The following is a 26,850-nucleotide window of genomic DNA, read 5'->3' on the forward strand; positions in this document are numbered from 1 at the left end:
ACTGGTAGTAAATTAAGGCGCTCTGCATACATCAGTTTTTCAGTTGATTTAATAGTTTTGGCTAGCAGTATGGTTTGGAGGAGGGTTGGGGTTTTTTTGTTTAAAGCAAAATAGGTAGTTTGACCTGTAATATTGGTAAAGCTTTAAAGGTTTAAAGATGCTTCATAAAGGTGTGTAGTCTCATCCAGAACCTCAAGCTTAACTTGCAGTGGTACAGAGTATGCTTTAGTAGTGGAGACTGTAAGTAGAGGGTATCAGATTATGGCTTGTGTATGTCATTAAGGGAGGGATTCTATTACAAGCCTCTTTTCTTTTTAAAATCAGTCGTCCCACCTCATCGTAGTCTAGTTCAATCCAGTTTAAGTCTTTTAGCAAGCAGCAAAAGGTGTTGGTGCAAAAGCCAATTAGCTTTGGTCTTTGCTCATTTAAGAAGATAAAACTTCTTTGGGTTACGTGACTTGTCTCCTAGAACTACACTTCCAAGTTTCAGTTTTCAGCACTTGAAATGTTCTGCTGGGAGCTGTGATTGTGAAGTGCATACTTAGATTTATAAAGTTGTTTGAGTTACAAATCTGATTCAGGCCTCAACTCTGATTTTCAAAAAGGAATTTGAACGCAAAGTTTTGCAACCGAGTTGTAAAAGAAAGTAATTCAGAGAAATCCTTTAGCAGTTAGAAAATTCAATTTTAAATGGAAGGGTATGATTTAAGTGTACTTCCTGCTAGAACTTTGGGCCTGCATAGAATTCAGAATCCTAACTGGATCTGTAGTGAAAATTGAAGTTTTATGTATGCAATTCTAGGTAGACCTGGGCTTCTGCTGCGTTGACATTTGGACCCCTTAAATTTATGAGAAATAACTATCACAATGACCTGCTGAACTTAGTATAAGTTCACTCCTAGACTAATAGTTGCTGATGGACCAAAACATCTAATGAAACATTAAATATGTTTTTGAGGTCATAAGAAAATGATGGAAAATCTGTATTTTCCAAACTGAACATAGAGGGAAAGAAATCATAGTGTACATGTGTCAAAAATAGAAATATCAGTTGTTTAGACAACCAGTTTTATATTCTAGACATTTGATACTGTTCATATTAAGCCCTCACATTTTTTTATTAAGTTATAAGTAAGTGTAGGTTTTGCAGATGTAATTGAAAATTACTCTCTTTTGATCTGCGTTACTCTAAAACCACATAAATTGGAGTTTTTGTAAAGATGCACTTGGGGCTGAACTCAACTTAGTGCTAGTCTGTAAATTACTAGTATGAACTGTGAATGCTGGTATTATTGGCACCACGTTAGCAAAAGCAGGACAAGCATGAGTACTCTCTTTTACCTTGGGTAAGATTCTGATTCAGGTACCTTTTAATTCTGTTCTTCATAATTTCACTTTTCTTCTATGTATACATTGTGTGGGTGCATTTTAGGAAAGGAAAATGCCCACTGAGATCCCACTCATTCAGTCAGAGTGCATACAGATTTAGAAACTGTGATGTTGAGAATTTTTTTCATGTCATGACTGAAAGGCGAGACGTGTTCTTTTCCTGCTTCGTGCTTACTTTATTAGTAATGTATGGTGGCAGAGTTCAATGATTGATTTCTTTAACGTGTTTAAAGTTCTTCAGAGTTTTGTGCTGCTCTTGGGAAAATACTCTCCTCCTTCCGTGTGAACTCCTCCTTCTTGAGTAACAGGTGGTGGGTGCATGTGGGAAGGCTTATTGCCCTCCTTCTGCTCTGCACGCTGTGACATGACTGGATTCAGAACTCTTTGTGTGGTTAGTTTGGGAATGGCACTGTTCCAAAGCACCGTTACATAAAGTCATTGGGGGCGGGGTGTGTTGTGGTGGTTGTTTCTTTAACTGTGGAAAGTCATGGCATCCAGCACATGTTCTGGCTAACGATTCTTTTTTATAGATCTGTAGTTTATGCCATAAGGCACTTGAGTTGTTAAATTAACAACACGGGTGCCCTATTGCTCTTTAAAAGACTTTTTATAGTATTGAAAAATACATACCTTTCATTTTGTCTTGAAATGAGCCTAAGAATTTGAGAGTAGTTGTACCAAGTGCACTCTCCATTTCTGATGGAACCCGTGCAATCCTCCTTTCACATTTCTAGCAGTTTAAATCTAGAGGAACACTATTGACAAGTATAAACTTTGCTCGTGCAGCCTCAATACACATAAATCTGAAGATGCTCAGATATCTTGTGACCCTCTTTATGTACCTGTACCCTTCCTACTTTGGTTGTCTTCCTTTTGTGTTGTTTTACTGTTGTACTTTATTTTCTGTTTTTTCTTTTTAACTCCAGTTCTCTTTCTTTTTAGTCTTTTTCTATCTTTATTTACTGTTTAGATGGTTCCGAGTTTGAGGAGAAGATGATTCTTTTCTCAAGCAGGTAGACTTGCATGTCCTGTGTGTGCCTGATTTTATACTTTTTTTTTTTTTTTCCCCCCTGGTTTACATTGAACCTCACTGCTCTGTTGAGTGATTGTCAAAAATGTGCACTTAACTCTTTTGTAACCCTGGTTTAATTCTTTTAGGTGAGGATGGGCCATCTCAGATGGGACTGGAGGATCTGTGCATGTTCCGGGCTGTTCCCGGTGCCACTGTGTTTTACCCTAGCGACGCTGTAGCCACTGAAAAAGCAGTGGAAATAGCTGCCAACACCAAGGTTTGCATCGCAGTGTTTCTGAGCCAGAGAACAATTTTCTTTTTTTTACTACTTTTGTTGCTTCTGGCATGTTTCCTGCATGTCTCTACCCACATAAATTCTTCCAAAGGCTCCAGCGTGGCAGTGAGATGTTTTCTTTGCATGGCAAGGTTGCAGACATTCTGTCCAGGCTAGTGCAGAATGAACAGGCATGAATGCTGTGGGCCAGATTTGGGGAGTTGTAAATCATTACACAGTGATTGCAGTTTGGGTCTAAATCGACTCAGAAATAAGGGCAAGTGTAACTCTTGTGGGTCTTTAGCAAACTTACAGAAAGTACGCTCCTAGTATGATATCTCTGGGGTCAAAATTGAAGCCGGATATGGAAAGATAAATTTATCTTGAGGATTTTGATCATCAAGTGCCTGTACGTGAAAGCTCAGGAGTCAGGTCATCTATTAGTCTAAGACAGTCTACATCTTTTGGAGTTACTGAGAGCTGGTGTTTATACTAGTTGACAGTCTCACTGGTCGTCTTTTGCTCCTATGTTGCCAATGATGGATTGCAGTTAAATTGGACTGTGGCTGAAGACCACTAAGACTTCCCATGTGGCTGTAACAGAGTTTCTGATCTCTCTTACCTTCAGCTAATTTGACATAGTAATGGTCAAACGTCATTGGTAGCATTGGATCGGATCAGCTCCTTGATTGGTACTTCTTTTGGCTGCCATAGGAGTTTACCTTGAGAAAGGAGCAAATAGTCTGAAAATTTTCAATCTTGCTAGTACGGCTTTTAAGTGAAGGAGTGTGGAAATTTGGTATGTAACAAATGTGATGAGTGGTTTGTGAAAAAAAGATGGGGGAGGGGGAGGGAAAGGAGTGTAAGGTAGTGTGAGGGAGAGATTAGATTTAAGTACTGGTTTGTTACTTCTTTTGGAAGGGCATCTGAACGTTAACTGATGGAAAGCATTTTTCCTTGCTTTCACCTGAGCATTTCTTCTTTTGCTTTAAAGTCACTAGAGTAAAATTTGCACATGTATGGCAAAGTTCTAAGATTCTAATTAACTTGAGTAGGATTCTCCATTTCCACAAGACAACAAAAGAGAAATAAATGTCTTGGAATCAGAAAGAAAATCTAAGTTATCAGCGTGCTCTAAGAAGAGGTTAACTTTACTGTAGTGTCTGAAACAACAGCTATTGAAAAAGGACTAATGGGAATTGAGGCGGGGGATTTTACTCAGGAGAACCAGAGATAACATAGAAGGGTGAAAACCAGACAAATAGAAAAAGTTGTTTTGCTGTATTTTTTTCATAGGATTTACAAACTAGAATGTCAACACCTTTCTGGTTTTGTAACTTACAACATGTTTACTTCGGAAACAGGGCATTTGTTTCATAAGAACTAGTCGTCCTGAAAATCCTGTCATTTACAACAACAATGAGGACTTCCATATTGGACAGGCAAAGGTAAATATTGCCCAGATAAACAATCAGAAAAAATATGCAAAGTTCCTCTTGTAAAAGCCCTTTTCCCTGTAAAGCATTCCAGTGCCAAAGATTTGATCTTTTTAATAAAATCTCCAGAAATGTTAGAAATATCAGTAAGATTTATTGTTAAAAATACATGGAAACATTATCTTGCAGGTGGTTCTGAAGAGTAAGGATGACCAAGTGACTGTGATCGGAGCAGGAGTCACTCTGCATGAGGCTCTGGCTGCAGCAGAGCAGCTGAGAAAAGGTGATCAGATTATGGGGTTGGGTTTTTTCCCTTTTTTATCACTTAACACAGCAGAGAAATCAATACCACTCATGCTAACTGCTCACTCTTTGTACTGGTAAACATTAATTAAAATGTTACAGACAGCTAGTCACCTGTTAAGCTGATACAGTGCAACATAGTATATATCTGCCAATCTTGCCTGAGTAGGTTTTAGTTACCTTAGCAGTATTTGTAGCCATGAAAATTGCCAAACTGATAAGATCAAAGTCTCCTTAGAATTGCTAATCTGTCTGAAAGTGCCCTGCAGGCAGAATCTTAGAGGAAGTGTGTAAGAAGCAGGAGTGATCCTTCCCTGGCATATTGTCTGGGCGGGCTAGGGTACCAACACAATAGAATGCCATCAGGCTGGGGCCAGTGAACAAAATACAGCTTGTCAGCTGAGCCGCAGCAACTGTGTGCGCTCTTACACAATGCTGTTGATATGCAGTGCCTTTGTGTAGATATGGTTCACTGCTAACTTGTTTTTTTTGAATGAATGTATCAACTTTTAACGAGCGTGGGAGGTAATAATTCTGTGATAGTGCTCAAATGCACTGACATCTCACAGCGAAGATAAAAATCCTTCAATGAAATGAGAAAGAAACCATGAAAAATTCATCTGAGTCAGTAGCCTGTGCCCAGGAAGAGATTACAAATAGTGATAGATAATATAACTAATGCTGCCTGTGGCTTACGGGTAGCTTTGTATGCTGTATCTAGGTGGACAGATATTTTGTCATGACCTTGAGCCATCAGGCTTAGGACATTGTGAAAGTTGTATTTTCAGAACTATTGTTATTTTTCTGCCTTTACCATGCTTTGCGATGCTCTGCTGATCTTGAAGTGTGGATAACCAGCTATGAAGAGGGAATTCCTTAGTGTAGAGGCAGTGTCTAATACCTAAAATATATTGACCACTGAGCCTTCAGTCACAAAACTGTCAACATAACATAGGGCTTCTTTATGTATGATAAGAGTTGACTCAGTGTTCAGCTAGCCAAGATCAGACAAAACCTTATGTAATTTGCTTTTCTTTATAAACAATCACCATTTGTACGTAGCTTTAACAAGCAATCTGGGCCTGCCTTATGATGACAGGACAAATTCTGGTTTTAATGCCAGCCTTAAGGCACCACAGTCAGGTCTGGGGCAGTTCAAACCGGCATACCTGATAGGTGGGCAGCCTGCAATGAAGAATTCAGAATGCCTCCAGACCAAAGAAGTAGGAGGAAATTGTGCTTGTCTTGACAATAAAGTTAAAGGTAAAATAAAGATCTGGGGGAAAAAATTGTGATTGACAGTCTGAATAAGAAGGATTTCCTGGTGACTAGATTCTGCTCTTACGTGTGGGAAGGCCAGTTAGACTACTGTTTTGCTGATGGGCACTCCTAGTGACCTTAAGTCACTTATCCAAGGCTTTTCTGCCTCAAGAGTTTTGTCTGTGGAATGGATGGATATTACTGTCTCACAAGGTGCATGAAGAAAGAATACATACAAAAATTAGGGTTGGTTGAGTTCTGTGGTAGACAAGCCATAGCCACAGATACCTGGGAGTTAGTGTAGACAGTTTTGTAATGGCTCTAAAAGATCACAGGGCTGCCTGTACTACTTGCATTGTCTTGCATTCTCCAAATTCATGTTGCAAATCATTTCATTCTATTTCTGCAGAAAAAATCTTCATCCGTGTGATTGATCCCTTCACTATAAAGCCCCTGGATAAGAAGACAATACTTGAAAATGCAAGAGCGACCAAGGGCAGAATCATCACTGTTGAGGACCATTACCATGAAGGTGAGCTGGGTCCAGGAGGTCACAGCCCACACAGTTGTTCCCCAGGGGTTGGAAGCTCACAGCTTCTCCTGACCTGAGAGAGAAGTATGGGACCTGATGCTGTCGTTCAGTTAAAGCAAAAGAGAGGTTTCAGCCTTTTTCATTGCTCTTACGATTATAAGATGACACTGAGGGTTGAAAGTTTCCCAAGATAGAATGGGTTAATCAGGGCTGCCTTTCTGATTAACTTGGCCTTGTGTGCCCTTCTGTATGCTTGGTCCAAGCGAAGTCTTGATTCATTTGTGCCCAGTGAAATTGTAAATTCCTGCTGCGGTGCAATGACTCTGCACAGAATGTTCTCAGAATGGCTTTACAGCAGCTGCTCTGCAGTTTGTTAAATTGCAAGAGAGACCTTTGCTGTGGAGGCTTCTTAAGTTTTCCCTGTGTCCAAAAGCTTGATTCCAGGTTGCTTGAAATCAGATGGTTTTGGCAGTTTCCGCAGTCACTCTGGGATAAATTCCTCTTTGTTCTCCACTACTATAAAAGAGCAGATCAGGGCCTGTGAAGAGCCAGAGCACTTTATATCCTCACTGGACTCTTTTTTGTTCCTTCATTTCACCTGCTTAGAGGCCATTTCAGCATCTGTTGCTGGTATGTGGTAGTGTTCTTAAGCTAGGGTAAAAAGTGCATGATGCATGCCAGAAGGAATTTCTAAGATGATTCCGAAGTAAATCTTAAGATAAAATGCTTCTTGGGAGAAGCAGTGTAGTCTATAAGACTCTCCCAGCTTCTGTGCCAGGATTTTATTTAGAATCACAGAATCATTTAGGTTGGAAAAGACCCTTAAGATCATTGAGTCCAACCACTAACCTAACACGGCCAAGTCCACCACTAAACCATGTCCCTGAGTGCCACGTCTACACATATTTTAAATACCTCCAGGGATGGTGACTCAACCACTTCCCTGGGCAGCCTGTTCCAATGCTCGATAAACCTTTCGGTGAAGAAATTTTTCCTAATATCCAATCTAAACCTCCCCTGGCGCAACTGGAGGCCGTTTCCTCTCATCCTATCGCTTGTTACTTGGGAGAAGAGACCAACACCCACCTCACTACAACCTCCTTTCGGGTAGCTGTAGAGAGTGATAAGGTCTCCCCTGAGCCTCCTTTTCTCCAGACTAAACCACCCTAGTTCCCTCAGCCGCTCCTCATAAGACTTGGGCTCTAGACCCTTCACCATCTTCGTTGCTCTTCTTTGGACACACTCCAGCACTTCCATGTCTGTCTTGTAGCGAGGGGCCCAAAACTGAACACAGTATTTGAGGTGTGGCCTCACCAGTGCCGAGTACAGGGGGGCAATCACTTCCCTGGTCCTGCTGGCCACACTATTTCTGATACAAGCCAGGATGGTCTTGGCCTTCTTGGCCACCTGGGCACGCTGCTGGCTCATATTCAGCCGGCTGTCGACCAACACCCCCAGGTCCTCTTCCGCCGGGCAGCTTTCCAGCCACTCTTCCCCAAGCCTGTAGCGTTGCATGGGGTTGTTGTGACCCAAGTGCAGGACCCGGCACTTAGCCTTGTTGAACCCCATACAATTGGCCTTGGCCCATCGATCCAGCCTGTCCAGATCCCTCTGTAGAGCCTTCCTACCCTCAAGCAGATCAACATTCCTGCCCAATTTGGTGTTGTCTGCAAACTTACTGAGGGTGCACTCGATCCCTTCGTCCAGATCATTGACAAAGATATTGAACAAAACTGGCCCCAGTACTGAGCCCAGGGAACACCACTTGTGACCGGCTGCCAACTGAAGTTAACTCCATAATCTGCTGCCGCTCGCTCTCTGACATGTCTTGTTCGCACAGGTTTTCAGGGGCTTGCCTGTGCAAACATGTCCCGTGAAGATGAGACCATAGGCAAACAGAGAGCAGCTGTTGTGAGTTGCATGTCAGGCTTGCTCCTCTTCAGGGGAGATGGAGAAATTAGCAGAGGGGCAGCTGTGAACTATGGCATTGGTAGATATTGTAGGTACCTACTAATAGAAATTAGTAGATGTTATGAGAATATTATCCTACTTTAAGGTGAAACATCACTCTTGCCAGGTTTCTGAAGTGATCTGGTATTACCATAAGTGCTGGTTACACCATACTTTTTTCCCAGGCTATGGATGGTCATAGCATAACTGAGCCTCATCATTTTCTAGCTTATCTTTCAACTCTGGACAAATATTTTACTGCAGATTTGCAAGATGGCAAAATCATCACACTCTGAGGTGATGAACATGCGATTTACACTGGCACAGCTTTCTCTGTGTGATGCAATCGAGGAAGGTCAAGCGTACACGCATCACAAGCCTGAATGCATTGCAAGCCCACATCAGGCTGATCGTACCAGCTGCCTCCATGGAGGTGCCTCTGGCTGGAGGCTGAGTTTGACTGGTTAAATCAGACCATGCCCGGAGCTGTGAAAAGCCCTGGGTTCCTGGATACACCCTAACTGAATTGCAGCAGCGAGGTGTCTCCTCCCAGGTCTCAGAGCACACACTCTTGACGCTAGTCCTGTGTTTTCTTCTTCCCTAGTACTTCTGCTTCCAGTGTCTCTCGTGCCGCCACGCAGTTCCCCGTTGCATCCTTTGTCCCTGTGACTGATAGTGATTCAGTCTGAGCTAAGCTCTAAGCAAAGGCTGTGAACGTGTTACATAACACAGAGAGGTGCCTAGCGGCATGTACAGGCATTGTGAAAGGATGGAGCTTTTAAATGCTGTTGAGATTGGTGGGAATTAAGACTTTCAGTGCGTTAAGTACACTTGTAAATACTCCTCAGTCTAAATATATTTTTAAACCTGGCTCTCGGTGGCTGATGATGCTGAAGTGGTGAGGGCTTCCTGACAGTTCTGTGCCCTTTAGAGGTTTGTGTTTCTTACTGCCAATTTGTAAGTACTTCAGAAATGTCAGGCTGGTTGTCCTCAGAATGCCTTTGAAATAGGGAATTGTTTTCATTTCACAAATGGGCAACTCAGACATATATTGTGATTGGTGTTTCTCATAAGCATGTGAATTGAGGATTTAACTTGCATGGACCTTTGGATCAGATATACATGCAATCTGTATGTTGCCCGTTGAAACATACAGACGTATGTCGTGTTTGACTTTTTTCATAGGTGGCATTGGAGAAGCAGTGTGCGCTGCAGTAGTGGGTGAGCCTGGTATCACAGTCAATCGCTTGGCTGTATCTCACGTACCACGCAGCGGGAAGTCAGCTGAGCTCCTGAAGATGTTTGGCATTGATAAAGATGCCATTGTGCAAGCTGTTAAGGTGGCAGCGTCCAAATCAAGAAATGCGGAGTAGTTTGAAGCATCTTGTGCTGTGTTACAGAAAAGCAGTGTTCAGAGAATTACTGTAAGTTTAAGGCAGGCAAAGGTGCTTTATGTAGAGAGTTCTAATAAAAATACCAGCTTAAAAAAACCTTATGGGTTTTAATCTCTTTTTTTTTTCTCTGTGGGGTTTTGTGCAGTGGGGTAATATCTGAATGCTTTCAGTCATTGAAAAACCTTCAGGTTACTTAACGATTTGTGGGCAGCAGCCCTTTGTCTGCCTGCTGCATAGCAGGAGCATTTTCTGCTTTGCAGCTAACCTTGCCTACTGTGAGCTCTGGCGTTGGAGTGGTTGGGTGCTCACTGAAGGTCTGAGTGGGCTGTGCTTCAGCAGGGAAATAGACGTTGGGCATTGTAGCCTGGAGTGAATCAAGGATCTATTGTTCGATGTTTGGTCCAACTTACTGCGGAAGATGAAAATCCTGTCTCGAAGGGAGTTTGGCGAAAACAGAGTTCTTCCCTCGCTGCCAGAAGAGTTCACTAGCCCCTCTTCTGGGCAGAAGGGTTCGGCGTTGGATAGTGAAAAGCAGGAGCATGTATTGCCGGAGGAGGGTGGCTAGTGCCTCTGCTTCAGTTCCTCTCTGCATTGCCCCCCAGCCATTTAAAACCAAAGACAAGAAGGAAGCACCCGATGTGCTGGATAATGTCGAAGTGGAAGGAGATGTGCCGGGCCCTGGGCAGCCAACGGGGAGGTGGAGGCCCAGCAGAGCTGTGGGAGTGAGTGAGTGATGAGCCGCGGCTCAGGAGGGACTTGCTGGACTTGCAGCATGGTCGCTCAGGGAGCACGAGCTCATTTAAGGAGGTTGAAACTCCGTGTAGGAACTTGTATTTTTGAGTGCTTGGCCAGTGCTGCAGCAAGGGCGATGCGTGAGACCAGAATGAGAGCATTGCTGCTGTTGGGCAAGAGGCAGGAATGTCTGAAATGCTGAGACAGACTCAAGAAGAAGGATCTGAAAGAACAGCAGGAAATTCCCAGATACCCGAGGGGATGCAGCTGAACGTGTAAGTTGCTTTTTTCTATAGAACTGACTCTTCTCATGTGAGCTGCTCTAAGTTGGGTGAGCTGCTCATCTCACACAATGGGTTCCACTGGGCGATTTTTAAATGATTTGCTATTTTTAAATGTTTTGCTTATTTTACCCTTAAGCAGCTTTTGTTTAAAAAAAAAAATATATTTTGTTGACTGCAGAGTACCAAATTTGAAAACATATTTAGTACTAAAACCTGTTTCGCAGCCTGACTATTCCACAAATTACCTTTCAGAAAGATGTATACAGCAGAGGAAACTAAAAAAAGCAATTTTCATCAGAGCAGGGTGACTACGCATAGTTTTCAGTTCACCCAAAAGCCATTTGACTTTAACAACGCTACGCTGGTCTGAGCAAGACTTTATTTGCAGACTAACAACACAAAATAGACAGTATTTTGGTATGACAGGCTATTTCTACAAAGACATGTAAATAGTATATGTAAATGAGAATATAAATATTGCAAAATAACTTGTATTCATCCTTATTGCTTAATTTAACCCCTGACGTGTTACGTAACTGCTGTGCTGTGTTGGTACGGGCCTGCATGCAGTTGCTGATATGTCTGGATGTGCAAATGGAACTGCAACACACAAGAATGATCAACACCGGTGCTTAAAGTTTAAGTACAACTAAAAAGTAAGTGTTGTAATTTTCTGAGCAAGGCTTGAAATTGCTTCTCAAACTCTGGGCTGTTTGGGCTAATGGCTTTTGAGATCTACATGTCTTTACATATTTCATGTTTTACGGCTCTGTCTGACTTGATGCCTTCATCCTTCTATAGGTATGACGACCTTACCTTTTTACTAAAAATTTAAAGGTATCCCCTTTTTTTGCAGTCTGCCTATGATTGCATTAGCCCTACATATATAAAAAGTGTAATGTCCCTATAAAATGAAAGGAATGTCAAAGTTGCACTTTATTTTACTCAAAAAAAGAAAAATGTTGGGGGATGAGTCAAATCAAGCACTTTATTTTTCCCCTCAGAAGAAGAGATGAAATGTGCTGCTGTTAATTATCTCATTACTGCACCATTATGTCACTGCATGTAAAATCTCACCCAGCTTTCACTGGGTGAAATCATTATATGCCCACTATATCGAGTTCTGCCACAACAAATTAATCTGCTTCAGCGCTACTGCACTGTTGGGGCTCAACTGTGTAAGCAGGCAGCTGGTGTTTGCCTGGTTTGCAGCATCACAAGGGGTGAGGAGGAGGTGGCTCTGTGGCTGCCAGGATTCCTACTGAAACATCCAGAGCCTCATCCAGAACCCGAGGAGGATAATACTGGTCATTCGGTTGGTTTTGATACACCACAGGCAGACCCATGGGGTTGCACAGGGGAGGGAAGGAGAACATGTTTGTATTTAATGGAATTAAACATAAACCTACATCGTCTTACAAGCTCTGCTAAGCCATGAATTGCTGCAGAAGAATGGGACCCTGTAACACAGTTTCAGCTTTATTTTTGAGGGGAGGGAACGATGTCTTTCTATGGTTTAACATTTCAGTATTTCACATTAGCCATTAGGTTTTTGTTTGCCTCGTAAAGCAATTCTTTTAATACTAGCAATCCAGACAGCGGGATGGTGTGGAACGCTCCTGAAAGACTCCTCCTAGGCAGCTTTCCTCATACCTGCATGATGAAGAAAAAGACAACAATCAGGACTATTGTGTTCAATTGTCATGTATCTGTGCAGCTTCTCAGCGTTCATTGTATTTTGAGTTCATGAACACAGAAAAACATGAGCCTGGAGCCTGTTTGAAGACCCAACAAGAGAAACCTACCCCACTCCCTGAATTTTTAATTGAGCTATAGCATTCTTATTCAGACATTGTTAGGAAATAGTTAATACCCCATACATAAAAAAAACATTAAAAAAATGTGAAAATGCTCTGCCACATGGAAGGAGTCAAGAATAATTCATTTTCAAACCCAATCAGCTGTAATGAACTGTAGTAAATTTTTTTTTTTAATTAAGAAAAGAAGATTGGAAACTAATTTAGAGAAGTTGGTCTTAAGACTTGACCAAAATGAAGCACCCAGGAAGGTCTAGGGAATACGCGTGCAGTAAGAAGATCACTATTACCTGTTGGCCTGAATTTCTCAATCAGAGGAACAAAACTGTCAAGTACGCTCCGAATTCGATACACTAATGATGTGAAAACAAACATTGTTTTTCAAGATGAGCCAGACAGCAACATAAAACATAAAAAATAGAAAAATGGCAAAAACTGAGACTTGCAATATGAATGAGCCCAGGATTACTGTTTAAACAAGCACTTCTGTGATATCACTAATAACAAAGTAGTGACAAGGTTGATTCCTGAAAGAACCATCCATAACCTACCAAAAATATGAGCACAAGATTACAAAGGAGACTTGTGTTCTCAGCTGGGAAGCTGTAACTTGCTGCTAGTTGCACCTTTCTTACGACATCCCGAGGGATTGCCGCAAATCCCCACTTTTTTTTACTACCATTTTCAGTAGCTGCTGCCATCCAGGTTCTGCTGAGAGCTCTTCCTCAGGGTGTTCAGCCACCCAGTCCCAGGGGAAGGAATGGCAGCCTGAGTGCACAGCACCTTACAGAGAGTATCTGGGAAGACTGCCTTGCTGCTAAAATTATACGTTGTCACAGCAACTTATCATTCAGCCATTGCTGCAGAAAGAGCCAACTCAGGGTCTTGTCATCATTGAGACTGAAAAGAGTCGACCTCTCCCTGCAGTGTCACTGAGGCATGTTTCTCTCCAGCCCCACTGTGTAATTGTGACTGAGATGTTAGGGGATAGTTACATGATGATTTATGGAATCTCAGCACTAGCGGTATTTAATAACTGTGTGACCGTGTATCCTTAGTGTGGATACAGAGCTGGCTGCTGTAGATACACTTACCTAGACCAAAGTATATCCCAGTGGTTTCCAGGGAAGCAAAGGTGATTAAACCAATTCCAAGAGAAATAGTCCAATCTAAGGCAACAAAATAAATGTTTGGCTTTGTTCATTCTTCTAGTGTGCAACAATTTATCCTTCTGTTGAAGTCTTGCCTTACCTTTGTAGTAGTAGTAGCAAATTAGTAAAGCTCCAATTGCAAAGCAAAGAATGACAAAATGAAAGAATTCATCTGAAATAGAGAGAGAAAATTACGTCACAACTACAGGCGTGGCCCTTAGGAGTACACCTTAAGGTACAGTGTATCACTCAGCAAATACAGCCTACATGAGACTTTTTCCACAAGATGTCTCAGACGCTAGACTCAACTACAAAACATACATGCACACAAGTTGTTATGAGAAGCCTTGACGATTTTCATTGAGAAGCCTTGATGCACTTCAAAGTACTCATGTCAGAAAAAAAAAAATTTTTTTTGAGCCAGAGATCTTATTCATGGACTAAAGTTCAACAGGGTTGACATCAGTTGAATTTAAAAAAAAAAATTTAAGAAATTACCATCCTTCCGTATGCCCATCCACCGTACTGTCCCCTGATGGAGGCGAGTGTTCTCGTTGTCATATGCTAAAAAAAAAAAAAAAAAAAAAAAAAAAAAAAAAAAAAAAAAGTCTTTTATTGCTGCGGAACTCTGAAATTAAGGAGTTCTTTCCCTTTTTGTATCTGAAATCAATTCTCAGAGCAGAATATATGTAAAAGTATTTGTTCAAAGGGAAGATCTGCAAGCCTTTCAGAAAGATCAAATCAGCAATTTTAAAGTCACCCCAAAAAGAGCACTTTTTAAAAAAAAAAAGAAGCAGCATAATCAGATGGTTGCATTAAGAATACAGAATTGTTTTAGAGCACTTTATCTGGTCTAGGACAATCAATAGTCTCAGAATTACAGTGGGGGAGTAAAGCAGTAGTACAAGGGAGCTTCAGTTTGATTCTTGGGTGTTTTGCACAATCACAGTTACAATAATATAACCATCGTCAGTACTAAGCTTACGAGTACCATCGATCTACTTAAGCCTGATGTTGAAGTATTTCTGCACCTGCCAAATTAAGAACTGTAGCTGACAGTCTCCTATAGCTAGCTATACTGATACATAGCAAGAACAGCATAGGAACAAGCTAGATATTTTTAGAGGTTTAAATAGAGAGCATTTTGTTCTGCGCTAGTGGTGAGCAGAGTTGCCAAATTCTGTTCCTTCTCCGACTGTATTGTCAAAATTCAGAAAGAGCTGAATATTTTACCAGATCTCCAATGACATGTTCAAAGCAGAAGGTTTTTTCCTTTTCTGTTTGTTGATCGCTGGAGAAGACCCCTAGGCAGCCTGCTGCATCTAAGCCTTTGGGACTTGATTCATCACAAGTTTTAGATGCTGCTTTCACTGACATTGGGCTGCGCATCCAGGTAACCACTGCCTGGCAGTGAATTTAATTTTCTCTAGAGATGTAGCAGGAGAGTACTGGAAATGTACTCCAGATGAGCTACAGACTTTTGCTACTGTGCTTCTGAAGCATGAAGCAACTAAACTTTGCCAAGAAATTCTGTTCTGGGTCACCTGATACCGGAGTCACATTTCTGAATTTTTGATTCTTTCAGCATTCTGGATTGATCAAGTTCTGGTTTAGGGACAAACTCAGTTACGTGATTATTAATGTTAACATAGCATTGCACTATTCTGCCTCACAAGCCTTCCCTGTGCAGTTGTATGAATGATCTATAGATGCAGAATTTATCAGAACATCAATTCATACTTGGCAAGTGTCTGTTCTGTATTACTCTGCCTCCTAAATGCAATAGTCCCACTGTAACTTTGTATCATGGAATGACTTGCACAGTATTTCTTCTACTAAAACATTACAGTGCATTTTAATAACTATTCTCAAACTTCTACTTTTTGATTAGGAAATATCTAGGTATCGAGGAGCTGGTATAGCTATCATCACTAAGCAAAACTCAGTCCTGAAAGAGAGCATCCACAACAAAAACTTCTGTTCGCTTGTTTGTATTTACCATCTGCAATTGAATCTTCTCTTCTGGCAATCTCTGAAAAGCAACATAGTTTTATTATTTCTGATGGTAAAAATACAAATACAGTGTTTCCCACCATTATCAGCACCAGCAAGTACAGCGAGTATTCACCTATTTGGTGACTCAGCATAGACAAAACAGTACTTGAAAGTGCCAGGAAATGAAGTTAAAAGGGCCCAAGAACAGATAACAATAAAACTGACTATTCACAGTGATCCCAGGTTCTTTGAAATAGCTGGGCAGTAGAAGATTGATGGCCTCCGTGTTAATATTTGGTTGCTACAACTGAAGCTAGAACCAAGCAGAGCTGGGATCACAAGTGCTGCATGTGTGTATCACCTCAGCCTGTCCAATGCAGTTGGCATGGTGCTCTGCACTAGCTAAACATTTTCAGTGCACTCAGTCTGGTGTACTGAAGTAATCTAGAACTGAAGCAACAAAGGCCATGGTGGGAGGTGGAGAGGCCAAATGCCAGCTGGAGAAGTACTGTAATCCTCTTCCTGCACCTGGCAATGTGGGGAGAATATTGTATTACAATGTATTATTCCTCTACCCTGGTATTTTATGTAGTTCCTTGGGGACAGGTAACTCCGAAACCTCCCCTAGGAATTATGCTGCAATTTGTATCTTCCCAGCTCTGTCCTCAGCTGGAACACTCCAAGTCGCAGCAACTATTCCCCACTGCACGGAAGAAAAGTGGTCGAGCAGGTGTCCTCTCACACAGGCCAGTCTGTTGGGCTGTCTGCCTCTCATAACTAATGAATGTGGCCTTGGCCTGGGACTGGGAGGGATGAGGTTGTTCAATGGCTTGATTGCATTACCATTTCCTACAGTGGGCTTTTTACATCTGTTCTGCTGCTGCTCAGCAGTGCCTGATAAAAGGAAATTTGCCTTTAGACTGAACATCTGTTCAAGCCTCTCAGCTGGTACTGTTTCTCTGTTGCTTGTCATTTGGCTTTCACCTAGCATCTTCTGTTGGGGAATGCTCTGTGCTCTGAGCCAAGAGAGGAAGGCATTCAGAGCTGAGTGTCACTGTTCTGGCAGAAACCAGGTTCCAGCTCCCTCCCAGTCTTGCATCCCTGTCCAGCAGGAGATAGAGGGCTGCAGGGAATGCTGAAAACTGCCTAGCCTTCTTGGGAAAGACTGAATGCTTGCCCAATAGAATTGCTGGGGCTTCCCCTAAAGAGGATGACAACTGCTGTGAGCCGATCTTACGAGAACCTGGCAGGCCTACAAAAAAAATGTGTTGATCTGCTAGAACACCTTGTACAAATCACCTGCTATCAGCCAGCCACTGACAAGCTTGCAACAAAATGTCTGCAGCATGCCCAGGTCCAACACCAGGCTGACTCGAAACCAATGGATTTACAGCCGGGGGGTTATTTTTTAATATATAAGCATGTCAGAAAGAAGAAACTGCAGTTACAGTCTTCCTTCCAGCAGGACAAGGTTATCTGGAAACGCTTACCTGAATCTCTGTAGGGAACCACCTCTGCTGATATGCCTAAAATATTATGCAAAGATGATGTAGATTAATATCCATAATGAGTATGCATATCTTGCCGCAGTCCTAGCCCGTGCAACTCTATTGAAATTAGTGTGGTTGTGTAAAAGTGACAAGGTAGATGCCAACTCTGACTCATTAGAAAGGGCAGCTCTGTTGTGGGTTATGCAGTTTCAAAGTGGGAAACATGAATGGATTATTAACCCCTCATATTCCATCTCTTACAATATCTGGAGTCAGGCAGAATCAGACTCCTGTGAGACAAATTAGATCTCCTAATGTCAATTTAAATGAGCTGCTCTTACATCTGGGCTGAGATCAATTTAAGACATTACATGATTAAAGCCTTAACTTTTTTACATCCATGGTTCTATACCATAAGCTGATAGGCACTTCTGTGTGTTGACACAGCACATTTTCTTCATCTGCATTGTACTTATTTTCCATTTTTCCTTTGAAAGGAAAGGAAAAGCCTTGGGAACGAGATCCAAGGTGTGGTCCTTGCTGATGATCTCTGGTCAGCGCTGAGGGCTGACTGCAGACCCTGTAAGTAGCAGCTGTGACAGATATTTTCAAACCTCTTTTGCTTCATTTCAATGGCAACTGTGTAGACCCAGGCAGCAGGGCTTCTCCCACAACAGCAGATTTTGCTGTTCTCCTGGTTCAACTCTAACCACAGGGCGTGGCTGAGTGTTAGCATTACTTGAGCTCCATCTTGTAGGAAATGCCTTTCCTACAGCCAAATTCTGACTGGTCATTTTCCTACATCTATACATGTTAATATACCTTTGTTCAAAAGTCAAACCAAAGAATGCCAGAAATTATCCTTTTTTTTGGGTTATATTGGTTGTCTCTAGTAAAAACCAATACTGTTGTCACTTTGTCCTACCTCCAAGTAATTGGCCTTCAGTCTTCCGTCTTCCTAAATCTTCCTCATCACTGTCTGGATAGAGAAAGTGTTTTTTTCATCAGATTAAAGAAAAATGTGCCAGCAGTATCAGAAACAACAGCACTGTAGTTGTTTGCTCATAATACAATAATGGCCATGGGATATATAGGTAAAAATCAAGGCTTTGAAATGCAAGGATCATTATTAGCTGCTTTTGCCTTCCAGCTCTCTTCAAAGCTGGCTGAATAGGAGAAAAAGCAGCAAAATGTGAAGTTGGAATAATTTGTATAAAGGGGTGTAGTGAGAAAGGTCTTATTTTAAACACATACATCACTGGCACTGCTAATTAGTTTGAAAAATTTCTTTCTAAATACAACTCATTTCATCTTTATCAGCTAGTGGCTTTCTGTAACAGAATAAGCCGGTATCAGCATTATCACTTCCATGTTGCCTGTCATTTCTTAGTCTCTCTCATTTTCCATGAATGGAATGGTCTAGTGGCAGCCAAAGTGACTTTTGATACACTGTTGATGTTTGCTAATAAGAAAAGAAATGCTAGAGAAGTACTACAGCATTGCCAGCTACTACTGTACATTGACTATTCTTGGCCTCCTGCTATAGCGCAGGCTTCAATTAGACCATAAACGCACTGAAGATCATAAAAATTATGATCTTTTACTGGGGAAGAAATCTTGCAGCAGATTTCTGCGCTTCTGAAACCTCCAACTTCCACAAGAGCGGGAGGCAGCCACCATTTTGCTGATAATGAATCTAGAGGTACTGATTATTTTTGATGTTCTCTGTTTTGCACAATTTCTTACTTTTTTCAGTTTTTCAGAGTTCTGCAGAATTGCTACTGAATTGCTGCAAGTCTCCTATGTGAATCTCTTATGAACATGCAATCGACTAAATTATGTATCAGGGAAAAATAAAGTAAATCCTCTTCACCTTGTGTATCTTCATCCATGGACTCAAGGGATGAGTTTTCAGCCTTTTTTTCCTCTTGTGAAAGCAGGAGATTCCTTTCCAGTCTCTTCAGGAGTTTCAGTTTTTCATCTGTTTTACATACACAGAAAAAAATATTAGAAACAACTATTTACATTTTCTCTCTTTTACAATAACAGATTTCACAATGCTTTATTAAAGGTTGTCTGACAGGAAATCAGACCCTTAGTCTTATTTCAGCTGTGTTTTTTGCACACAAGGAGTAGTACAAAGCATCACAAATGAAAGCATCATACACCCTACTGTTTAAACTTTCTTAAATGCTTGTGGTAGATGCCTAAAGTTTCGTATTCTGGCCTTTAATTTACCCATAAGGCTACCCCTCTGAAAATTCCCACTCCCTGAAGCAATAGCAGCTGCAGCTGAAAGATGCTTTAGCTGGAGAACAGTTGCTCACCCTTCCCTGAGCTACTTCTCCCTTCAGCCCTGTGATTTCTGCTGGGTTCCCTGTGTTTATGCCACCGTGCCAGCACCCTCTTGTCCACAAAAGCAGAGCCCTCAAAGCCAGCTAGGTGAAATCACCAGGGAGGAGAAACCTGCAGGATGCTGATTCCTGGGCCAGGCAGTGAAGTGCTCCTGCCTTGGGTGGCTGGAGTTGCAGGTGATTCTTAACAGCTTCAAATTCAGCTCTGTGCTGAGGGCCGGTGGGTCTGTGCATCTCTTCATTATTAGTTGTAATATTTGGACATACGCAGCTAGACAGGATTCCCCCCTGGCTGCTCGATGCTGCTCACTGCACAAGAGCAGGAAGGGGGTCCCTGCTGTGACAAACTTCCCTACTCTGACAGATGACCAAAGCTGGGCTGCTCTCTGGCTGGGAGGTCTCTCCTGTTCATGAACAGGTTTGATCAAGGCAGGAACAGGATCTCCTTGAGGGTCTCCAGTTAAATTCAGGGTCATCTTAAGTGAGTGCAGCTCTGTGATCTACTGAAGACAATTAATGACACTAAGGACCCGGAACTGCACTTAGTTTCTTATTGCACAACCGGGCAAATGAGAAGTGCAGTGGAGTCTATTTGTATCTTGTTGCCAGGTGCAGCACCCTGAGTGGCATCCTCTATCCATTCCTTTTAGTTACTACTACGTGTGCTGCTAGGGTCATTTGCAAAAATGTTTTCAGTGGCTCAGCCCAGATTTCTTACCACTATGAGAGCTCAGAGAGGTCCAGGCTGGCTGGATAACAGTCCATGCAAAAAAGTGTGCTGGGTGTCATGAATCCAGCTAGACAGCAAAAACTGGGGCACTTTAAGTCAGAGAAATTTCTTTGGCATCATCATCCCAGGACATCCTCTCTCCCTAAACACACAAGTTTTTTTCCCCAGAAGAAACCAAGTCAAACTAAAGTAAAATACTATCTTTGGCTCCCATTATCACCGTACCTAACTGACTTTTCTAAGCAGTATTTCTAGACATTTTAGTTATTCACTAATAATCACTTCCAAGCATATATCAGTTTTCAAACTGGTGTCAAGTCCCACTGGCACTGCAGTAATTTTAACAAAACAGCTGACGAGCAGCCAGGTAGAACTCACCCTTTCCCTTGGAGCTGGGCAGCTGCCCATATTCAGGTGGGTTGGTGGTCTTCAGCAAGAGGTAAAGAACAGCCATTGCCCTGACTCCTTTCTTCTCTATGGCTTTCAGGCAGGCTGCACAGCCTCCAGGCAGGACATTGCAGCTGTTGAGGAGCTGACAGAAAGGTAAGGAAATAGCAAATAGTCCTTCCAATAAAACGTAGCCTGTAAAAACATACCCTGCTATACAAATGAATGTATCTTACCCCATCTGTGGGAAATGTAATCCCCTACCCCTACTAGACAAGGGGGAAATCTGGGACAGAGAGTAATGCCAAAGATGGGAAGAGAATGTAAACTCCATTCATCGGCTCAGAGCAGAGCCGTCAACTGGGAAAAAAACATGGTGTGTAACAGTTAACTATTTAAAGAGCTGGAGAAATACAGTGATAGGGTCTGAAAATGGACATGCAACCTCTGCAGTATCTTACAGCAAAACATCACTAACAGTGGTCCTGCCTAGAAAATAGTGAGCTGAACTGATCCTGAGGAATTTATACAAAGCCAGTTATTTTTTCACATGGAGAACAATGAAGTAAAAAGCAGCAGCCTGAGTCTCATTTATCTAAGTGCCCTTTTACAGCATTTAGCATGTTTTAGATATATTTTAGCATATCAGATAATTGGACTGTATGTTTTATCTCCACAAAATGTATCAGAGAAGTATAAAAGTATCTGTCTTACACAGGATGCATGTTTCTGTAGTAACTTACATGGTTCTTTTCTTCAGTATTCAGGATAGGTGGGTCAGTGGTGGCTAAACATTTTACAAGTGATTCCCAGAAGGACTGGTTCATTTTCTCATGGTTCTCCAAGTAACTGGCATCAGCAGTAAAAACCCTCTGGAAAACGTCTGGGAGGAAAAACAAGCAGATCACTGCACAGCAGTAGAGGGGGGTTGCATGGTAGTGTTCCTGTGGTCCTCGGTGTAGGTGTGGTGACAGACATCAGACTCTAACATGCTGCCCAGCATCAGCCTGTTAGCATATAGCAAAGAGAGTAGTGCTGTACTGTATAAAAGCAAACCAGTCTGCCAATCAGTAAAGAATCATGGAATGGTTTGGGTTGGAAGGGACCTTAAAGATCACCTAGTTCCAACCCCCCTGCCATGGGCACAGACACCTTCCACCAGACCAGGCTGCTCAAAGCCCCATCCAGCCTGGCCTCGAACACATCCAGGGACGGGGCATCCACAACTTCTCTGGGCAACCTGTTCCAGTGCCTCACCACCCTCACAGTGAAGAAAAACGTAGAAAAATGTGAATAGTCCATACAAATTACTGATGGTTTTGTGATGCTATTGTCTCAGAGAAGCAGGGGAAGTATTCCTAGCTATTTAACGGGTGCTTATTCTGACCACACTATTTTACAGACAGACACAAAGACACAAAGGACTGGATACCAAGGTATTGAGATAGCTCACTAGGGATTTAATGCACAGCAAAATCTCCTTCATGCATCTGAACTCCCACAAGCACATGCCCAAGGCCTGATGAGAAGCCTGTGGAAGAGTTGGGAACTGACTACTGGTCTCTTGCAAGTAAGGAGATGGATGGAGTGTGTTTTCAGAGGAAACAAGTTTCATTGACTCATGACCACTCTAGCAAACGCTGTTGTATAGTGTGAATGAGCCGAAGCTTTGATCTTTGTGTGCTACCCTTACCTTGCTGTTCTTCAGTAAGATCTGGGAATAGGACATTCAAGTTCTCCATTGCTGTGCCTGTTTGAAAAGGGGAGAAAAAGCATATTTACAAACAGATCAGTCTGACCTTCTCTGTTTTTCTGTCTTACACTTGATTTTCTGCAAAAATAGCATCTATCTCTAGGCACTTTAGTTTTGAGATCACTTCTCTGTTGCAATGGGAATTTCTAATCATGATTCATTTACCCTCCTGCGACCCATTCTCAGCTCCTCCGAGTGAGTCTTGCTGGGCTGGCCTTTGGTTATTACGAAAGAACACAAGTCTGATCATCATGAGTAAAGTGAAAAGAAGTCCAACTTGATCATTCACATTGTTGTTTTTTTACAGCTACCAAGGTGTCTAACTATTTACCACAGACGTGAGTAACTTAATAGGCCCTGTTCCATTCACAAAACAGAACGATTATTCCGTACCTTTGACATCCTTATACTTAAAATGTACCAATCGGGGAGAATAGTAGAAATAGGTCATAGGAGAGCCCCGCAAGATTTGGAATCCTTGTCTCACAGAAGACTTTGACACTTCAATGTCTGTTCTTCCCAAGTTGTCATGAAAAGGAAACTTCTGCTAACTTTAGGTTTATGAATTACAAAATCTTAACTGTCGATCCCAGATTTCTTACTGGTATTTGCCACGGAAACAAAACATTCTGACATCCCCAAAATGCAGTGTTTCCTTTTGTTTTGCTAAACTCACCCCAGAAATTTTGTTTTGAGGCTGTTTTGTTCTGATGATGCATTTTTTTTGTGGTGGTTGTGGTTCTGAACAGTTCCCTCCGCCTACTGTTGTCCAGGCATCCTGCACTGACTGTATCTCCTCTCACGCAACATTTCAGCTAAAGCACTGTTGTACTGAGAGGTGCAAAAGATGGTTTTTGGGGAGCCTGAAGTACAGTTTCCACTATGCAGGGCGCAATAGGAAAACAGCTTATACACCCACACCTTTTCTTACAATATGACTTTCGGGTCCATTCAACAAAACACTTTCAATCAAGCAGTTTCAAAACTACGTATTTCCTTTAAATTTTCCAGATGGAAAACTATTTCTTTTCCTACAGACAGTTTCAGTTCTCTAGAGACCATCACATTAGTCAGAAAAATATTCTAATACAAAATCCAAAATAGGTCTAGTTAGTCTCTTCAGAAGGACAGTATAACACACAAGCAAAACCATCTTCGTTCTGGAAACAGAACAACTTTTTAGTGCATCAGTTCTTAGATAGAGGAAATTAGACACAAACAGACTCCGGAGTAGCTGCAAAACCCACCCGTCCTCTGGAACCAGGGTCGAGGTCCCACATTTTCAGTATGTGGGTGATTCTGGGGGCTTTTTCCTGTCCTAGGCTGCAAGTGTTCAAGTGATGAGGTCCTTAGTTGGACACTCTTTAGGCGCTGGTTTGCTGTTTGGCTCTGGGAAAAGTTACATAATCTCTTTAAACACTTTTAAAGGCTAAGCCCAGAAAACTGCTTACCTACCTCCTAGGTGTATTGTGACAAAAAATAATTTAATATTTTAAGAACACTCTGAAATTATTCCTGATGATGAGTCTATGCAAGACATCTACAATGGCAGATAATACCTTTTATTTAACCACCTGATATACCTGGAAAAACTGGCAAGTTTTTGGACAAACAAGCTTTGAACTGTATCAATTAGTCTAATAAGAGTTTTCACCTCTCCCACAAACCTTGCCTGACTTACAACCTTTGCTGCTGCAGCTGTGGCAGCAGCGCTGCATGACAGTCACTGGCAATTTGAGACTGTGAGCACCCGATAGGGAATGCAGGAAATGCATCTGTCCTCTCTGCCCGGGTAAGCAACAGCTGATGTTGAAATACAGGAACCCAGCATACCGCACCCTGGATAAACTCGTTCTTGGCCGCACAATAAAGAACGTAATTTCTGTGCAGTTATGTATCTCCAGCTATGGTTTTCAGCCTTTTTCAGTATCTTTCTTGCCTTCTTATTTACTCAGCTTAAACCTTGCAACAGTGTTTGCTTCTGTAAGTTAAATCCTTTAGGCCTCTTTGTGGACTGCACGGTTGAAATGCCAGGCCTAAAGGAACAAAATTATTTTAAATATAAACATTTCTTTTCTGACTGATGAATGCCATTTCATAAAAATATTTATAAGTATCCACAAATTTTACTGTTGAGTGAAATTCAGGAGGTTTGTCTTTGGGGCTCCTAATACCTAGCAAAGGCTGCTTTCAGGCACGTTGCTCTTCATGTGACACGAACCTGTCGCAACAGCTACCTTATGCTGACTTTGCATCATCCCAAAGACAAAGCAAGCAGGTAGGCACTAGCAGATCTGTCCCACCATGCACAAAGGAAGAGCAGATTCAACACTGAAGGCAGAGGAGACGCTGTCAACCTCATTTGCTATCAGACTGATTTACCTTAAAACTGTTCATTTGCTGGCCCAAATGATCAGGCTACTCAGCTGTACCAGCAACAGAAACACATTTGCCTAATGCACTCCTGCATCCCGCTCTGATAAGACCTGGATGCCACAAGAGGATCCAGGAGCAGCCAGCGTCTGCTCCCGTCTCCCTTTCTGTGCCTCCAGCACAGCTAAGCCCAGTCAGTCACCAAGCTTTACGTAACTAAGGAAGCTGGGTACCTGATTTCTTTTAGACTATGGACAATTAATTACCCTGTGGCTCTTCTGGAAAGAAAATCAGATCTAAACAAAGGATAAGTATAGGCATTTAATTATTGTATGTTTTAAAAGTGATTTAGTTGATTATACCTCATAATGAGAGAAGGATGATGATATACTGGCATTTCAGCCTGGCCATGAGCTCACTGGGGAATGACATGAACAACAGACCTCATCTTGCTTTCCCCACAGTAAATCAGAACTTAATTGCAGTGAGGTCTTTTTAAGATGTTAGAATAAAATTTGTGTGCAGAGTCAGACTTCTCCTACTTGTTTAGAAAGTGAGGCTAATAACTGCCATACACAACAACTTTTTGCTTAGCTGCTGAAATATATCTGAGTGAAATTGTTCAATGGGATAGCAAGAAATGTAAATAAAGTAAAATAAGGTTGTTTTGACTTCAAGACAAAACCCAGACAATCCTAAACCTTTTCCCTTTGAAACTACTTTTACCTTTCATTTTAAGTTACATGCTGACACCAAATCTGGCTAAATTGTGTTTTAAACATAAACGTTAAGTCCCTCCCTGCCCTTTTCTCAAACCAAACCAAACAAACTTCATAAAGCGCACCTGCCAAGTCTTAGGTTGGTCCTAGCAGTTGCTTCCACAGGAAGATGTCCTGGAGGACTGTGGCCATGGTGGAAGCTGGTAGTTTCTTCCAGCGAGACAACAAAAACTGATCCACACCAGCTCAGTTTGAAACCGCTCCTACTCTAATCTCCTCGGGCAATGCCACCAGTGAGATAGTTCTGCTATTCGTCTGCTTGCCTTCCTGTTGTCAAATATAGTTGACATGTGACAGAGAAGTAGCAAAACTCACACTTTTCACTCTTTACGGTGTCCTTGAACACAGGCACGTGGAAAGACCCAGTGAGTGCGCATCACCGTAGGGAGGGCAGCTCCTCAGGCTCGGTGTGACCGTGCCCATGGGGGTGAGCAGGGAGCGGGCACAGCCCGTCCACCTCTTACCGCAGCACCAGCGCTTCCTTCCTCTCCCAGCTCTCACAACAAGCCAGGACACGGTGGCTGCGCTGCTGCCAGCCCTACACCTGCAAACCTGGGGTGGTTTGCTGCCTGTTTTCCAGCCGCGCTGGTAATATAATGGCAGCGCTCCCATACGCATTGACATACACCATTTGAAATTACCTGGTTTGTATTTCTCCTTATGCGCCGTGTGCTCCTCTCTGTGGTCGTTGGAAAGCTCTGAAGGGAAGAAAATGAGCTCATCAGAAGCCAGAAGAGCTCATGTTTGTAGTCTGAGTAAAGTTAAGGCAAACAAATCTTCCTCTACAAATAAAGTGCAGGGCTTGCCACGAGGATTTTGTAGAAAAAAAAAAAAAAAGAAATTTTAAAAGATGGGGAATTCCAGTCAAGAAGACATAGAGGTTACAGGGAAGTCCTGTGGCTCACCCCCCCCAGCACCACAACCTCTTGTACAGCAGTGTGATGCCTCAGGGAGTAATCAACAACCCAGCCGTATACCAAGAGGCAGGACACAACCTCGAAACACCCTCGGTCTCGACCACAGGAAGCTCCCGAACCCCTCCCCGGCACTTACCTACAGGGCTGTGCGATGGTTCAGGATCCCAGGGTAGGGTGTGTGCAGCGCCAGCCCCGGCACGCGATGGCAGGCAGGCAGGAAGGCGTCAGGGCCTCACGTGGCCTGCCCTGACTCACAGCAAGAGCAGCAGTGACTCTGCATCGTCCTCTGGCTACTGGCAGTCACACTCCAGGTGTGGCAGGAGGAGTTGTGTGTTTTCAGTGTCCCCAAGCTCTGGGGAAGGCAGCCAAGGGCCGATCCCGCTGGTGGTGGGGAGAGGAGCTGGGCAGCCTCCAGCCTGTCTCAGGCACCGATGGGCCTCAGTGGCCCTGACTGGCCAGGACCCCCCCACCCCTGCCTGTGGCTGCTCCAGCACAGCCCCTGCTCAGGCTGGAGGCCCAGGCCCGCTTATTTGGCCTG

The 26,850-nt window shown here is 42.6% G+C and overlaps 2 protein-coding genes across 4 annotated transcripts in view; one reads left to right on the forward strand and one right to left on the reverse strand.

Annotated features, from left to right (window-relative positions):
• TKT (transketolase) overlaps positions 1-9,638 on the forward strand; it is a 28,777-nt gene extending 19,139 nt beyond the window's left edge. For all 3 annotated transcript variants that reach the window (XM_050904934.1, XM_050904932.1, XM_050904933.1), the window contains 5 exons: positions 2,548-2,678; positions 4,040-4,123; positions 4,301-4,394; positions 6,084-6,206; positions 9,342-9,638. In XM_050904934.1, the coding sequence (XP_050760891.1) occupies positions 2,548-2,678; positions 4,040-4,123; positions 4,301-4,394; positions 6,084-6,206; positions 9,342-9,529 (620 nt within the window). In that variant the 3' untranslated portion in view covers positions 9,530-9,638. The remainder of the gene's footprint in view (positions 1-2,547; positions 2,679-4,039; positions 4,124-4,300; positions 4,395-6,083; positions 6,207-9,341) is intronic.
• A 2,395-nt stretch (positions 9,639-12,033) lies between these two features.
• Positions 12,034-26,508, reverse strand: TMEM40 (transmembrane protein 40). Its single transcript, XM_050904938.1, has 14 exons — positions 26,449-26,508; positions 26,037-26,093; positions 22,184-22,240; positions 21,234-21,373; positions 20,482-20,635; positions 18,893-19,000; positions 17,945-17,998; positions 17,020-17,055; positions 15,534-15,566; positions 14,033-14,098; positions 13,635-13,706; positions 13,478-13,552; positions 12,674-12,736; positions 12,034-12,219 (listed from the first exon to the last, which is right to left on the reverse strand). The coding sequence occupies exons 3-14, from the start codon at positions 22,230-22,232 to the stop codon at positions 12,200-12,202; spliced, it is 870 nt and encodes a 289-aa protein (XP_050760895.1). The 5' UTR covers positions 22,233-22,240; positions 26,037-26,093; positions 26,449-26,508; the 3' UTR covers positions 12,034-12,199.
• Positions 26,509-26,850: the final 342 nt, after the last annotated feature.

This window comes from Gymnogyps californianus, chromosome 13 (assembly GCF_018139145.2).
Source record: "Gymnogyps californianus isolate 813 chromosome 13, ASM1813914v2, whole genome shotgun sequence".
Lineage (NCBI taxonomy): Eukaryota > Metazoa > Chordata > Aves > Accipitriformes > Cathartidae > Gymnogyps > Gymnogyps californianus.